This window comes from Bos javanicus, chromosome 5 (genome assembly GCF_032452875.1).
Source record: "Bos javanicus breed banteng chromosome 5, ARS-OSU_banteng_1.0, whole genome shotgun sequence".
NCBI classification, from domain to species: domain Eukaryota; kingdom Metazoa; phylum Chordata; class Mammalia; order Artiodactyla; family Bovidae; genus Bos; species Bos javanicus.
This window is the reverse complement of record NC_083872.1, coordinates 31,572,618-31,588,303: the sequence shown is the minus strand read 5'-3', so window position 1 is coordinate 31,588,303 and position 15,686 is coordinate 31,572,618. Positions and strand designations below refer to the sequence as shown.

The 15,686-nt window shown below is 40.3% G+C and overlaps 1 protein-coding gene across 2 annotated transcripts in view; it reads left to right on the top strand.

The window, feature by feature from the left end:
• Positions 1 to 15,686, top strand: part of SPMIP11 (sperm microtubule inner protein 11) — a 44,355-nt gene that overhangs the window by 6,598 nt on the left and 22,071 nt on the right. Inside the window, exon 1 of one of the 2 annotated variants that reach the window (XM_061416299.1) lies at positions 8,877 to 9,012. The exons of the other annotated variant lie outside the window; for it this stretch is intronic. Coding sequence (XP_061272283.1) covers positions 8,934 to 9,012 — 79 coding nt within the window. The 5' untranslated portion in view covers positions 8,877 to 8,933. Of the gene's footprint in view, positions 1 to 8,876; positions 9,013 to 15,686 lie in introns of those variants that run through there. 2 annotated transcript variants of the gene reach the window in all.

The following is a 15,686-nucleotide window of genomic DNA, read 5'->3' as shown; positions in this document are numbered from 1 at the left end:
TACCACCCTTCTAGGTTGTTACAGAGTCCTGGTTTGAGTTGCCTGAGTCATACAGAAAATTCCCATTGGCTATCTATTTTACATATGGTAATGTAAGTTTCCATGTTACTCTCCATACATCCCACCCTCTCCTTGCCCCCTCCCCCGCCCCCACTGCCTGCCGCACTGTGTCCATAAGTCTGTTCACTATGTCTGTGTCTCTACTCCTGCCCTGCAAATAATTTTATCAGTACTATTTTTCTAGATTCCATATATATGCATTAGTATATGATACTTGTTTTTCTCTTTCTGACTTCACTCTCTATAATAGGCTCTATGTTCATCCACTTCATTAGAATTGACTCAAATGTGTTCCTTTTTATGGCTCAATAATATTCCATATAAATAACCTCACATATGCAGATGACACCATCCTTATGGCAGAAAGTGAACAAGAACTAGAGAGCCTCTTAATGAAAGTGAAAAAGGAGAGTGAAAAAGTTGGCTTAAAACTCAACATTCAGAAAACTAAGATCATGGCATCCAGTCCCATCACTTCATGGCAAATAGATAGGGAAACAATGGAAACAGTGAAAGACTTTATTTTGGGGGGCTTCAAAATCACTGCAGATGGTGACTGCTGTCATGAAATTAAAAGACACTTGCTCCTTGGAAGAAAAGCTATGACCAACCTAAACAGCATATTAAAAAGCAGAGACATTACTTTACCAACAAAGGTCCGTCTAGTCAAACCTATGGTTTTTCCAGTAGTCATATATGGATGTGAGAGTTGGACTGTGAAGAAAGCTGGTTGCTGAAGAATTGATGATTTTGAACTGTGGTGTTGGAGAAGACTCTTGGGAGTCCCTTGGACTGCAAGGAAATCCAACCAGTCCATTCTGAAGGAGATCAGCCCTGGGATTTCTTTGGAAGGAATGATGCTAACGCTGAAACTCCAATATTTTGGCCACCTGATGTGAAGAACCAACTCAATGGAAAAAAACCCTGATGCTGGAGAAGATTGAAGGCAGGAGGAGGAGGGGACAACAGAGGATGAGATGGTTGGATGGCATCACTGAAGCGATAGACATGAGTTTGAGTAGGCTCCAGGAGTTGGTGATGGACAGGGAAGCTTGGCGTGCTGCAGTCTTTGGGGTCACAAAGAGTCGCACATGACTGAGCAACTGAACTGAACTGATTCTATTCTTTTTGATGTGATGGTAAATGGAATTGCTTCTTGAACTTCTCTTTCTGATCTTTCATTGCTGGTGTATAGAAACGCAACAGATTTCTGTGTATTGATTTTGTAACCTGCAACTTTACCAAATTCATTAATGAGTTCCAGTAGTTTTCTGGTAGCGTCTTTAGGATCTTCTATGTATACTCTCATGTCATCTGCAAGCAGTGTTGGTTTAATTTCTTCTTTTCCGGTTTGGATTCCCTTTACTTATTTTTCTTCACTGGTTGCTGTTAGCTGTGATCTTAAATGTCATCCTGAACAGAACACCATTTGGCACACGGTAGGTGTTCACCATATGCTTATTGTCAGAATAGTGTTAACTTTCAGACACATGGCCCTTAAAGAACAACTGACAAAATCTTAGACCAGAGAAATTTCCCTCTTTTTTTTTTTTTTTTACATTTTAAATAGGACTCTGTTTCCTGTCACACTTACAAGGCTATTCATTCTGGGTATAGGATGATATTTCATGCTTTGATCTTATTTTGCATTGTGCTTATGAATGTCATATTTAAGTCGTGTCACACATTACCATTTACTGCTTTTACAACAATTTCTCCACACATTCATGTAGTTTCCAAACAAAAATATGAAAAGATGGTGTGCTATTCATAACTATCCCCAGCTCCAAGTTGAGTGATGTGTATATTTACATAAGTTTATTACAAAATTTACTGATAGGATATATAGCATGCAATTTATAAAACTAAAATATATAATTTTCTTTATTGTAAATTTTGTATAGCCAGCTGATCCTCATGAAATGCTTGCATTGAATTTTCCCAAATCTTGAATCAAGAACCAAATGTTTGGTGACATTTGACAGACAAATACAGGCATACCTTGGAGATATTGTGGGCTCGGTTTCAGACCACCACGATAAAGCAAATATTGCAATAAAGCAAGTCATGAATGTTTTGGTTCTTAAGTGTGCAGTAGCATTATATCTAAAAAACAATAATACATACCTTAATTAAAAAATATTTTGTTGCTTAAAAATGCTAACCACCATCTGAGCCTTCAGTGAGTTGTAATCTTTTTGCAATAGTAGCATGAAAGATCACTGACCACAGATCACTATAACAAATAATAGTAATGACAAAACATTGTGAGAACTACCAAAATGTGACACAGAAACACAAAGTGAGCAAATGTGGTTGGAAAAAAGTTTATGCTGGTAGACTCACTCCAACCTTGAGTTTTTAAAAAGCACAGTATCTGCAAAGTGCAAAAAAGTAAAGGGCAATAAAATGAGGGATGCCTGTATAGCTTTGATTGCTGGTTGACATTTTCACATACGTTAATAAAGTGAAAGTGAAGCAAAGAGACATGTTGGAACTTCACTTATTTGTCAGTGACTTGAGCAACATCTTTGCTGAATTGGATAATAGTTTTTGAATACTGGAAAAATATTTCAATTTTTTGTGCTTTTGACAATATTTAATGGCTGCAAATATACATTTTTAAACTTAATGTACATTATTAACATTTTCTTGATCACTTTTTTAAGTATAAACAGTTGACAAAGCAAATAAATTGACTGTAGTATTTGCCAATTTCTGTAGTGTAATTCTTTCACCATAGTTAATTTCAAACTACCAGTGTGACATCACTGATCATGAAATGGGGAAGAGATGAACATACCATCACATAGTATTTCCTCCATTCAGGTGTAATAGACAGGGATTCTGGTTTCCAGTATGACATATAAAGAGCTTAGAAGTTATCACTCCTGTTCTCACAACAAAAAAGTTGAACAAACTGAAAATCAGTAACCCTTCTTAGATCCATCAGAGAATCAAGGTGACAGGGCAAACCTCTACCACAAAAAAAGAAGAATCAGAACAGGCAGAACACAGAATCGTGGCTTACTAGGAGCAAAATCATGGAACCAGTAATTGATGTAAATATTTTAAGGACAATTGATTAACTACTGGAGACTGAACATGAACTTGATTGAAAGATTTCCAGAAACAAAGTTCCTTGGTGCCCAGCCTAAGTAGGTATCCACATTTTCATGAGTTTTACCTCTCAGAGCCCCACAGGTCTTACTATGAAGATAGGAGAAAAATCCTTTCATCCTTCCAATGGGGAGAGTGAAAAGTAGCCATTTTGAAATATACTAGAGCATTCAGTTCTCCTTAAAAAAGCCCTTCCCTCAAGGAAACTATTCAACAGAGCCTGACCAATGTGGGAGAAGGAGAATAAGCCAACTCCAGTTTCCTGTAGCTGTATTGTTTCATGTAAGAGGGAAAACAGACAAAAAGCATCTATGAAGGTCAGAGTACAGGGACACAATCTCACTAAAAGAATGAGACCTACAGGACACTTCCCCTCCCCGCCCTTTACCAACACATCAGTTGAGTTCCTGTAACATTAACAGGTGATTCGGTCTAAAAGAACTATAAACTCAGACCCTATTAAGAAGGAATTTCTAGGGAAACCCAAAGACATCAGAGGAAACAAGGACATCAGAGGAAATTTGACACCTACAGCTTTAACAAACAGGAAACATAGCCTAACTCCCAGCCAGACAAACATAGTACCTCAGTTCCTTTTACCAAATATATCACGTCTTACTTTCTATAAAAAGTTTACAAGGCATGCTAAAATGCAAAAAATACAGTCGGTATTTCCCTGGCAGTCCTGTGGTTAGGCTCCATGCTTCCACTGCAGAGGGGCCCAGGCTCAACACTTAGTCAAAGAACTAGGATTCCACATGCCCTGGGGCATGGCCATATATACAAATACATATTGGACAACTGGACAAATATATATTTGGCCATGCCCAGGGCATTCGAGATACATAAATATATGTACACATAAAGCAAGCATTAGAATCAGACTCATATATGGCAGAAACTGGAAATGTAACATTAATATCCTAAGAACTCTAATGGAAAAAATGGACACCATGAAAGAATCAGTGAGTGATATAAGCAGAGAGATGAAAACTCTTAAGAAAGAATCAAAAGGCTAGAATTCAAAAGCACGATAGCAGAAATAAGAAATGCCTTGATGGGCTAATCACTACTCTGGACATGACCAAGGAAAGAATCAGGGAGTTTGAAGATATGTCAGTAGAAACTTCCCAAACTGAAAAGCAAAGAGGAAAAGTAATGAAAACAACAGAACAGAATATCTAAATACAGTAGATGTAAATAACTTCATGAACATAGATCATAGTAAAATGTAATAAAATAATTAGGAAAAGATGAATTTTTAGGATTCACTACCGGCATGCTGCAATCCATGGAGTTGCAAAGAGTCAGACATGACTGGGCAACTGAACAACCACCACCCTTATTTTTAATAAGTATATTTTATTCAATTGTAAGTCTAGATAACCTGTAGATTATCTGTAATAACAACAACAATAATAATAATAGGTTAACAACCAGCTCACAAAATTCCTGGAAACTTAGCAAGTAGTTCTCAAAAGTCAGTATGAACTGGCGCAGCACATTACTCTTGAAATAACTTAAAGACTTATTGAAAGTACCATATTCAGATTTATTAATGCACTATATACATATATAAGGTCCTATTATATGCTTATATGCTGAGGAAGTTTGCATACATGATTTAATTCTGTTAACTATGAGTAGATATCATAGCCCTTTTTAATCAGTTCAAAGACACCTAGAATGTGGCAAAAATTTGAGCCCACATCAGTGGCTTCCCTGGTGGATCAGACAGTAAAGAATCTGCCTGCAATACAAGAGACCCGGGTTTGATCCCTGGGTCAGGAAGATCCCCTGGAGAAGGGAATGGCAAACCACTCTACTCTTCTTGCCTGGAGAATTCCATGGACAGAGGAGCCTTGCAGGCTATACAGTTCATGGGATCACAAAGAGTTGGACACAACTGAGCGACTAACACTTTTCACTTCACTTTTTTCAGCACTCTTTCTACTCACTGCTTTCTGAAGCTTACAGTATAAAGAAGACTAGGATAAGAAAAAGGGTAACAAGCACTTGGTTCATCAATTTTTGTGAAGTTACTTTGTCCACTGCCATTCCATCCCTACTGTGAACCCATAAATCCTGTGCCTCCTCAGACAATGGGAGTTTCAGTCATAGTAGTTCTTCAGGACATTCAGTTCAGTTCGGTTCAGTCACTCAGTCGTGTCCAGCTCTTTGGAACCCCAAAGACTGCAGCACGCCGAGCTTCCCTGTCCATCACCAACTCCTGGAGCCTACTCAAACTCATGTCTATCGCTTCAGTGATGCCATCCAACCATCTCATCCTCTGTTGTCCCCTCCTCCTCCTGCCTTCAATCTTTCCCAGCATCAAGGTCTTTTCCAATGAGTTGGTTCTTCGCATCAGGTGGCCCAAGTATTGGAGTTTCAGCTTCAGCATCAGTCCTTCCAATGAATATTCAGGACTGATTTCCTTTAGGATGGACTGGTTGGATCTCCTTGCAGTCCAAGGGACTCTCAAGAGTCTTCTCCAACACCACAGTTCAAAAGCATCAATTCTTTGGTGCTCAGCTTTTTTATAGTCCAACTCTCACATCCACACATGACTATTGGAAAATCCATAGTTTTGACTAGATTGACCTTTGCTGGCAAAGTACTGTCTCTGCCTTTTAATATGCTGTCTAGGTTGGTCATAGCTTTGCCCCCCCAAAATAAAGTCTCTCACTGTTTCCATTGTTTCCCCATCTGTTTGCCATGAAGTGACAGGACCGGATGCCATGATCTTAGATTTCTGAATGTTGAGTTTTAAGCCAACATTTTCACTCTCCTCTTTCACTTTCATCAAGAGACTCTTTAGTTCTTCTGCCATAAGGGTAGTGTCATCTGCATATCTGAGGTTATTGACATTTCTCCTGGCAATCTTGATTCCAGCTTGTGCTTCATCCAGCCCGGCATTTCTCATTATGTACTCTGCATGTAAGTTAAACAAGTAGGGTGACAATATACAGCCTTGACATACTCCTTTCTCAGTTTGGAACCAGTCCATTGTTCCACATCTGGTTCTAGCGGTTGCTTCTTGACCGGCAAACAGATTTCTTAGGAGGCAGGTCAGGTGGTCTGGTATTCCCATCTCTTGAAGAATTTTCCAGTTTGTTGTGATCCACACAGTCAAAGGCTTTGGCATAGTCAATAAAGCAAAAGTAGATGTTTTTCTGAAACTCTCTTGCTTTTTTGATGATCCAGCAGATGTTGGCAATTTGATCTCTGGTTCCTCTGCCTTTTCTAAATCCATCTTGAACATCTGGAAGTTCACAATTCACATACTGTTGAAGCCTGGCTTGGAGAATTTTGAGCATTACTTTGCTAGCATGAGAGATGAGTACAGTTGTGCGGTAGTTTGAGCATTCTTTGGCATTGCCTTTCTTTGGGATTGGGATGAAAACTGACCTTTTCCAGTCCTGTGGCCACTGCTGAGTTTTCCAGATTTGCTTGCATATTGAGTGCAGCACTTTCACAGCATCATCTTTTAGGATTTGAAATAACTCAACTGGAATTCCATCACCTACACTAGCTTTGTTCATAGTGATGCTTCCTAAGGCCCACTTCACTTCACATTCCAGGATATCTGGCTCTAGGTGAGTGATCACACCATCGTGATTATCTGGGTTGTGAAGAGCTTTTTTGTACAGTTCTTCTGTGTATTCTTGCCACCTCTTCTTAATATCTTCTGCTTCTGTTAGGTCCATACCATTTCTGTCCTTTATGGTACCCATCTTTGTATGAAATGTTCCCTTGGTATCTCTAATTTTCTTGAAGAGATCTCTAGTCTTTCCCATTCTGTGGTTTTCCTCTGTTTCTTTACATTGATCACTGAGGAAGGCTTTCTTATCTCTCCTTGCTATTCTTTGGAACTCTGCATTCCCATGGGTATATCTTTCCTTTTCTCCTTTGCCTCTGGTTTCTTTTCTTTTCTCAGCTATTTGTAAGGCCTCCTCAGACAACTACTGTGCCTTTTTGCATTTCTTTTTCTTAGGGATGGTCTTGATCACTGCCTCTTGTACAATGTCATGAACCTCCATCCATAGTTTTTCAGGCACTCTATCAGATTTAATCCCTTGAATCTATTTGTTACTGCCACTGTACAATCATAAGGGATTTGATTTAGGTCATACCTGAATGGTTTAGTGATTTTCCCTACTTTCTTCAATTTAAGTCTGAATTTGGCAGTAAGGAGTTCATGATCTGAGCCACAGTCAGCTCCCGGTCTTGTTTTTGCTGACTGTACAGAGCTTCTCCATCTTTGGCTGCAAAGAATATAATCAGTCTGATTTTGGTATTGACCATCTGGTGATTTCCATGTGTAGAGTCTTCTCTTGTGTTGTTGGAAGAGGGTGTTTGCTATGACCAGTGCGTTCTCTTGGCAAAACTCGGTTAGCCTTTGACCTGCTGCAGGGGCAGGGGCTCTGGGTGCAGTAGACCTGGGTATGGCATAAGCCCTCTTGGAGGAGGTTGCCTTTAACCCCACCATAGAGCCACCAGAATTTCCACAGGACTGGGGAAACAGATTCTTGGAGGGCACAAGCAGAACCTTGTGCACACCAGGACCCAGGAGGAAGGAGCAGTGACCCCACAAGAGACTGACCCAGACTTGCCCGTGAGTGTCCAGGAGTCTCTGGCAGAGGGGTGGGTCAGTGGTGGCCTGCTGCAGGGTTGGGGGCACTGAGTGCAGCAGTGCCTGCATGGGACCTTTGGAAGGAGGTCACCATTATCTTCATTACCTCCACTATAGTTTGGCTTCAGGTCAAACAACAGGGAGGGAACATAGCCCTGCCCATCAACTGAAAATTGGATTAAAGATTTACTGAGCATAGCCCTGCCCATCAGAACAAGACCCAGTTTCCCCCAAGCTTCCATAAGCCTCTTAATCCTCCATCAGAGGGCAGACAGAATGAAAATCACAGTCACAGAAAACTAACCAATCTGATCACATGGACCACAGCCTTGTCTAACTCAATGAAATTATGAGCCATGACATGTAGGGCATCCAAGACGGATGGGTCATGGTGGAGGTCAATGTGGGTCACTGTAGAAGGGAATGGCAAACCACTTCAGTATTCCTGCCTTGCAAATCAATAAACAGTATGAAAAGGCAAAAAGACAGGACACTGAAAAATGAACTCCCCAGGTCAATAGGTGCCCAACATCAGTGGAGAAATAACTCCAGAAAGAAGAGATGGAGCCAAAGCAAAAACGACACCCAGTTGTGGTGTGACTGGTGATGGAAGTAAATGCCGATGCTGTAAAGAGCAGTATTACATAGGAACCTGGAATCTTAGATCCATGAATCAAGGCAAATTGGAAGTGGTCAAACAGGAGATGGCAAGAGTGAACGTTGACATTTTAGGAATCAGCGAACTAAAATGGACTGGAATGGGTGAATTTAACTCAGATGACCATTTATCTACTATGGTGAGCAAGAATCCCTTAGAAGAAATGGAGTAGCCATCATAGTCAACAAAAGAGTCCGAAATGCAGTACTTGGATGCAATCTCAAGAGCAACAGAATAATCTCTGTTTCCAAGGCAAACCATTCAATATCACAGTAATCCAAGCCTATGTCCCAACCAGTAATGCTGAAGAAGCCGAAGTTGAATGGTTCTATAAAGACCTACAAGACCTTCTAGAACTAACACCCAAAAAAAAGATGTCCTTTTCATCACATTACCATGGTTACCATACAGACTCCACTGCTCCAGCCTGAACATTCTAGAAGAAGGCAGGGAGTACCTGAGATGGCCTTCTTCAACTTACATCTGTTAGGATATCAAAATTCCTTTCGGAGCAAGAAGAGGGACAAAACTGAAGAAACAAGTAAGGGAAACATAGAATAGAGGGTTAGAAGGGCCACTTCTTAGTCATTTCTTTTCCTACCTTGGGTTAGAGTTTTATCCCCTGAGATTAACCACTACGCTAGTTAAAATTATGGAGTAGAGACAGTATCCATTCCCTCTCCTGTCATTTAATATCCTTGTTAAGACACCCAGTTTGTTCAACTGAATGAATTCATTTGCTCATTTAATCAATATTTATTAAGCACCAACTATGTGTCAGACTTTATGTTGGTGACTAGGGTTACAAAGATAGATAGGATTAGACCTCTCTCTGCCATAAAGTGGCCGACTATCCAATGAAGATAAGTATGCAAACAAAAAAATTTGCAATATGGTGTATGATTCAGTTAAATATGGAATGTTGTAGAACCACTAAAGAGGAAGTACCTAATGCTATTAGATTGAAATGAGAATACAAGGATCCTTTAGAGAAGAACTCCCACAGGAAATGCTTCTAGAACTCAATATTAAAGGATGATTGGAATTAACCAAGGAGACAAGAAGGGAATAAAGCACAGACAAAGGAACAGAGAATTGAGAGTCTTATTAAATGAGCTCCAAGTCCTTGAGTACAGATCAGTGGTAGACAGGAGCTAAGAAGCAGGTGTTGAAAACTAGGCAGGGGCCAGATAATTGAGGATTATGTTATCCATGCTAACCTTTTAACTTTATAGGAACTATTGAAGGAATTTTAGTAGGCAGTGAGTAAATAATCAGACCCATATTATATCTGCAATACCTAGCAGTGCCTCATATCTAATAGAGGTCTAATAAATGTATTTGTAGGGTGAATGAATAAGTGATACTGAATGACTAATTCTAAAGGGAGGATTTACAGGAGATGTGACAAGATTAAGATAGTAAAAGATGAATTGCTTGAAAATAAAAGAGAAAGGGTATTCCAGGCAGAATGAAGAACACATGTGAAGGAAATTAAGCGTGGGCAGGAACTGTTGCAAAAGTGGTATTGGGGTAAAGGGAGGAGATAACTGGGGAAGGATAAAGCACAAAGTTAAGGCTGAGAAGGACTGAGCTTGTGTAGGACTCCTTGGGCACTCTCTGTTCTCTAATCCTATCAAAGAAGCTCTGTTTCACGTATTTAGCATTCAGGTAAGATTTGTACAAAGGGTCCCACTAATAGACCCTGCTGCTGCTGCTGCTGCTGCTGCTGCTGCTAAGTCACTTCAGTCATGTCCGACTCTGTGCGACCCCATAGACGGCAGCCCACCAGGCTCCCCCGTCCCTGGGATTCTCCAGGCAAGAACACTGGAGTGGGTTGCAATTTCCTTCTCCAATGCATGAAAGTGAAAAGTGAAAGTGAAGTCACTCAGTCGTGTCCTACCCTCAGTGACCCCATGGACTGCAGCCTTCCAGGCTCCTCTGTCCATAATATTTTCCAGGCAAGAGTACTGGAGTGGGGTGCCATTGCCTTCTCCGAATAGACCCCAGGAATCCCTTAATAGCTCTACACTCTACTTGCCCCTACCCAGCTGGGTCACAGCATTGTGCCCTGGTGAGGATAGTTTTGTCTCCAAATTAGTTCATCACCCTCTCTCAGTTCATCACCCTCTCTCATAGAAAAACACTTGGCCTAACTCACTAATTTCCCATGTTCCATTTTGGTTTATATATTGCCCTCCTGTAATGATAGTTGAGAATTTAGCTTCCCCTCTCCCATCCTAGTTCTTCTAGTATTGTTATGTCACAATTTTAGGTTTATGGTAAGAAAAATTCTAAGAATGACCCTCAATGAATCTTGGCCTTATATCATCCCCTCCCCTTTGAATGTGGGTGGAACCTCTGAATATGATGGAAAACACTCTGGTGATTGTTACTTTACATAGAAAAAAAGGAGATTATGTGAGTGGGCCTAATCTAATCACACAAGCCCTTTAAAATCTGAGTGGTTTTTTTCCAGTTAACAGAAAAAGAGGAATTTGGAGATTGGAAGCATGTAGGGCTCTGAAGATGGAGGGGGGCTGCATGCCAAGGAATGTGGGTGGCAGTTAGGAGCTGAAAGTGTCCCAGCTGACAGTCAGCAATGTCCTATAACAACAAAAACCTGAATTCTGTCAATAACCTGAATGAACCTGAAAATAGACTCTTCCTAGAGACTCCAGATAAGACCCCAGCCCAGCCAAGACTTAGATTTCAGCCTTGTGAGACTAAGTAGAGACTGCCAGACTTCTGACTTATAGAAGTGTCAGATAGTGAGTGAATGATGTTGTTGTTTTCAGTATTTATTTATTTTGGCTGTGTCTGGTCTCAGTTGCGGCAGATGGGCTCTCCCATCTTAGTTGCAGCATGTGGGATCTTTCGTTGGTGCTCATGGGAATCCTCTTCTAGTTGCAGCATATGGGATCCAGTTCCCTGACCAGGGATTGAACCCTGGCCAGCTGCATTGGGAGAGCAGGGTTTTAGCCACTTGGACCACCAGGGTATTGTTTTAAGCCACTAAACTTGTGGTCATTTGAGATGTAGCAGTAGAAACCCTAATACAAGCTTATATCTATAGTCTTGTAGTCTTAAAATATGTAAAAATTGTTTACTTCTAAGGCAATTAATTTGACTATAATAACTTTTTTGTTCAATTTTTTGTTTATTCCTAGAGTTAAGAACTGCCACCATTGTTTTTTCCCCCCATTTGCTTGGTTCTCTGCTATTACTTCAACAACTCTATCCAATGCCCAGTGATATTTTTTCCAGTCATTCAAAACACAACAAGTAATCTACCAATTCCTTTTTTCCCAAACTTCTCTCTCCTACTCCTACATTCTGCCTTCTATTCCTGGCACATAGATCTTTCCTAAAACTTGCTTTTGCCTCTCTCCAAGATTTTATTCCCCATTTCCTGGATTCTTTCTTTCTTGGTTTTACTCTCTCCTTTTCCTGGAATATATTCTTGACTAGCTTTCTATGAATGTACCGGAGATATATTTTTGAGTGAAGAATGGTTTTAGACTACCATCACACTTGATTGTCAGCTTTTCCAGATATGGAATTCTAGGTTGAAAATCATTTTCTGAAAACTTTGAAGGTATACTTTATTGTCCTCTAACTTCCAGCTGTATTATTTTGTGTAGGATGTATTTGTCTCCAGAAGCTTTTTGTTTTCTTTCTTGTTCCCTAAGTGTTCAAAATTTCATAATTTTGGAACTTGCTGTATAGGTCTTTTTTCATTCACTGTGATAGACTTTCCATGAGCTTTTTTAACCTGGACATTTGTACCCTTCATTTCTGACAAATTTTCCTGTATTACTTGTTTATTAATTTATTCTCTATTTTCTCTCTTCTCTCTTTTTGGAACTTCCATTTATCAGCTGTAAAACCTGAGGTGATCCTCTAACTTTATTCATATTTCTCTATATTTCCTTTGGGTTTTAAAAAATTTACTCTTTGGGAGCCTCCTCAATTTTATCTTCCAACCTTCTGGGTTAATTTTCTTTTGCTGTGTAAGAAATTACCCTAAAACATAGAGGCTTAAACCAACAAAACACATATTACCTTATAGTCTCTGTGAATCAGGAATCCAGAAGGAGTTTAGGTAGGTGGTTCTAGCTCAGGGTTTCTCGTGTGTTTTCAGACAGGGTGTCAACAGGGGCTCCAGTCATCTCATGGCTGGAGGCCTCAGTCCTTATCAACAACCGGGCATCTCTGGCTCTTGACACGACACCTCAGTTTCTCACCACATGAGCCTCCACATAAGCTGCTTGAGTGTTCTAACCTGGCAGCTAACTTTCCTCAGAGCTGGTGATCAGAGTGCAGTGCCTCCAAGATTCAGTTCCTCCAAAGACATCTTTCTCTTTTATCCCCATTTTTATCGAGATATAATTGACATACAACATTGTGTAAGTATGGGCTTCCCTGGTAGCGCAGCAGTAAAGACTCCACCTGCCAAGCAGGAGACATGAGTTCAATCCCTGGTCAGGAACATCCCCTGGAGAAAGAAATGGCAACCCACTCCAGTAGTCTTGCCTGGGAAATCCCATGGACAGAGGAGTCTGGTGGGCTACAGTCCATGGGGTCGCAAAGAGTTGGACACAACTTAGCTACTAAACAACAACAAGCAAATTGTGTAAGTTTAAGGTGTACAATATGTTGATTTGATACATTTTAAATATATTGCAAAATGTTAACCACTGTAGCATTAGCTGTAATACCTCCATGACATCACATAATTGCCATTTCTTTCTTGTGGTAATAACATTTAGGATCTACTCTCTCAGTACCTTTCAATTATATATAATACCATTTAATTACCTATAATCACCATGCTGTACGTTAGATCCCCGTAACTTATTCATCTTATAAATGGAAGTTTATACCCTTTGGCCAACATCTCATCCCCTCACCTCCAGCTCCTGGTGACCACCATTCTACTTTCTGAGTTCTACTTTCATAGATTCCACATGTAAGTGAGATGGTACAGTATTTGTCTTCTTCTGTCTGACTCACTTACTTATCTTACTTAGCATCATGCCCTGAAGGTTCGTTCATGTGGTTGCAAATAACAGGATTTCCTTTTTTCCCATGACTGAATAATATTTCATTGTATATGTATTTATACTGCATCTTCTTTATCCATTCATTCATTGGCAGACACTTAAGCTTCTGTAAATGCCTATTGTGAATAATGCTGCAGTGAACATGAAAATGAAGATTTCTCATCAAGATCCTGTTTTTATTGCCTTTGGCTATATAGCCAGAAATGGGGCTTCTGGACAGAGAAATCTTTTATCCCCTTGCTAGGGCATGGTGAATATGATGAGCCTGGTTGTGCCGTGTGCTCTGTAGAGAGAGTTTCAGTGAATACCTCCCTGTTCTCAGACCTATTTTTTTACTCCTACCTTCTGTGGTACCTGCTATATACTAAAGTTTGAGTTTCTCAAGCAGATTAGGTCAATTCTAGATATATCCTCCGTTGCAGAAACTTAGTTAAAACTTTTCCTATTCTGATAAACTGGGGCTTCCCAGGTAGTGTTAATAGTAAAGAACCCATTTGCCAATGCAGGAAATGTGGGTCCTATCCCTGGGTTGGGAAGATCCCCTGGAGGAGGGTATGATGACCCACTCCAGTATTCTTGCCTGGAGAATCTCATGGATAGATGAGCCTGGTGGACTGCAGTCCATAGGGTTTCAAAGAGTCAGACAGGACTGAAGTGATGTAGCTCTCATGCATGCACATTCTGGTAAGTTAGTTGCTACCCCTTTATCCACTTTCCATTCTTCAAAAGATGTTTCCAGTGAAATATATCATCTTGCTTCTGTATCCTTACTCTCTCTCTGCTCCTGAAGGTTAATGCCATTTTTATCATTGTTGTTCTTGTGTTTGTTTGTTTGTTTGTTTGTTTTGGGGGGCAGCACTGGGTCTTCATTGCTGTGCACAGGCTTTCTCTAGTTGCAGCCAGCAGGGGCTACTCTCTGGTTGCAGTGTGTGGGCTTCTCACTGCAGTGGCTTCTCTTGTGGAACACGGGCTCTAGGCACACTGGTGTCAGTAGTCGTGGTGCATGGGCTCAGTTGCCCCGTGGCATGTGAAATCTTCCCAGGCCAGGAATGGAACCTGTGTCCCCTGCATTGGCAGGCAGATTCGCAACCACAGGACCACCAAGGAAGTCCTTATTGTTGCTATTTTGATGTCATTTTAAGACATTTCGGAGGGAAAGAAAATAAACTTTATGGTTAATCATTTTTAAAACTGATTTTTGTGATGTATTTCCAAAATTATAAAAATTTATAAGACTGGTACAAAGAAATTCCCTATACCCTTTACCCAAATTAGTCAATTGTTAATATTTGGCCATATTTGCTTGTTCTCTCTCCCCTCGTATATATATAATTTATATTAGCATATCTATATATAAACATCTATTTTTTTCTCAGCTAGTTGAGAATCAGTAGTTCATATTATGTCCTTTACTCTCAAATATTTCAGTTAATATTTCTTAAAAATAAGAACACTTTTTTAGGGGCTGCCCTGGTGGCTTAGTGGTAAAGAATCCACCTGCCAATGCAGGGAACATGGGTTCAATCCGTGATCTGGGAAGATGCCACAGAGCAACTAAGCCAGTGTGCCACAACTATTGAGCGTGTGCCCTAGAGCCTGGGAGCCGCAGCTACTAAAGCTCACATGCCCTAGATCCCATGCTCTGCAACAACAGAAGCCACCAGAAAGAGAAACCTGCACACTGCAACTAGAGAGTAGCCCCTGCTCGCTGCAACTAGACAAAAGCCCGAGCAGCATCAAAGACCCAGCACAGCCACAAACAAATAAATAAAATTATTTTTTTAAAAGAATAACATTTTTCTAGATAACCCACAGTATAAGTTCTCAAACTCAGCAATTTTAACACTGATACAATACTATTATCTAATTACCTACAGTCTGTATTCCAATTTTTCCAGTTGCCCTGTTAATGTCCTTTAGAACAAAATTTTCCCTTTTAGGATCCAATTAAGGATCAGAAGATATTAAGAGGTGGCAAGAATACACGGAAGAACTGTACAAAAAACCTCTTCACGACCCAGATAATCATGATGGTGTGATCACTGACCGAGAACCAGACATCCTGGAATGTGAAGTCAAGTGGGCCTTAGAAAGCATCACTACAAACAAAGCTAGTGGAGGTGATGGAATTCCAGTTGAGCTATTTCAA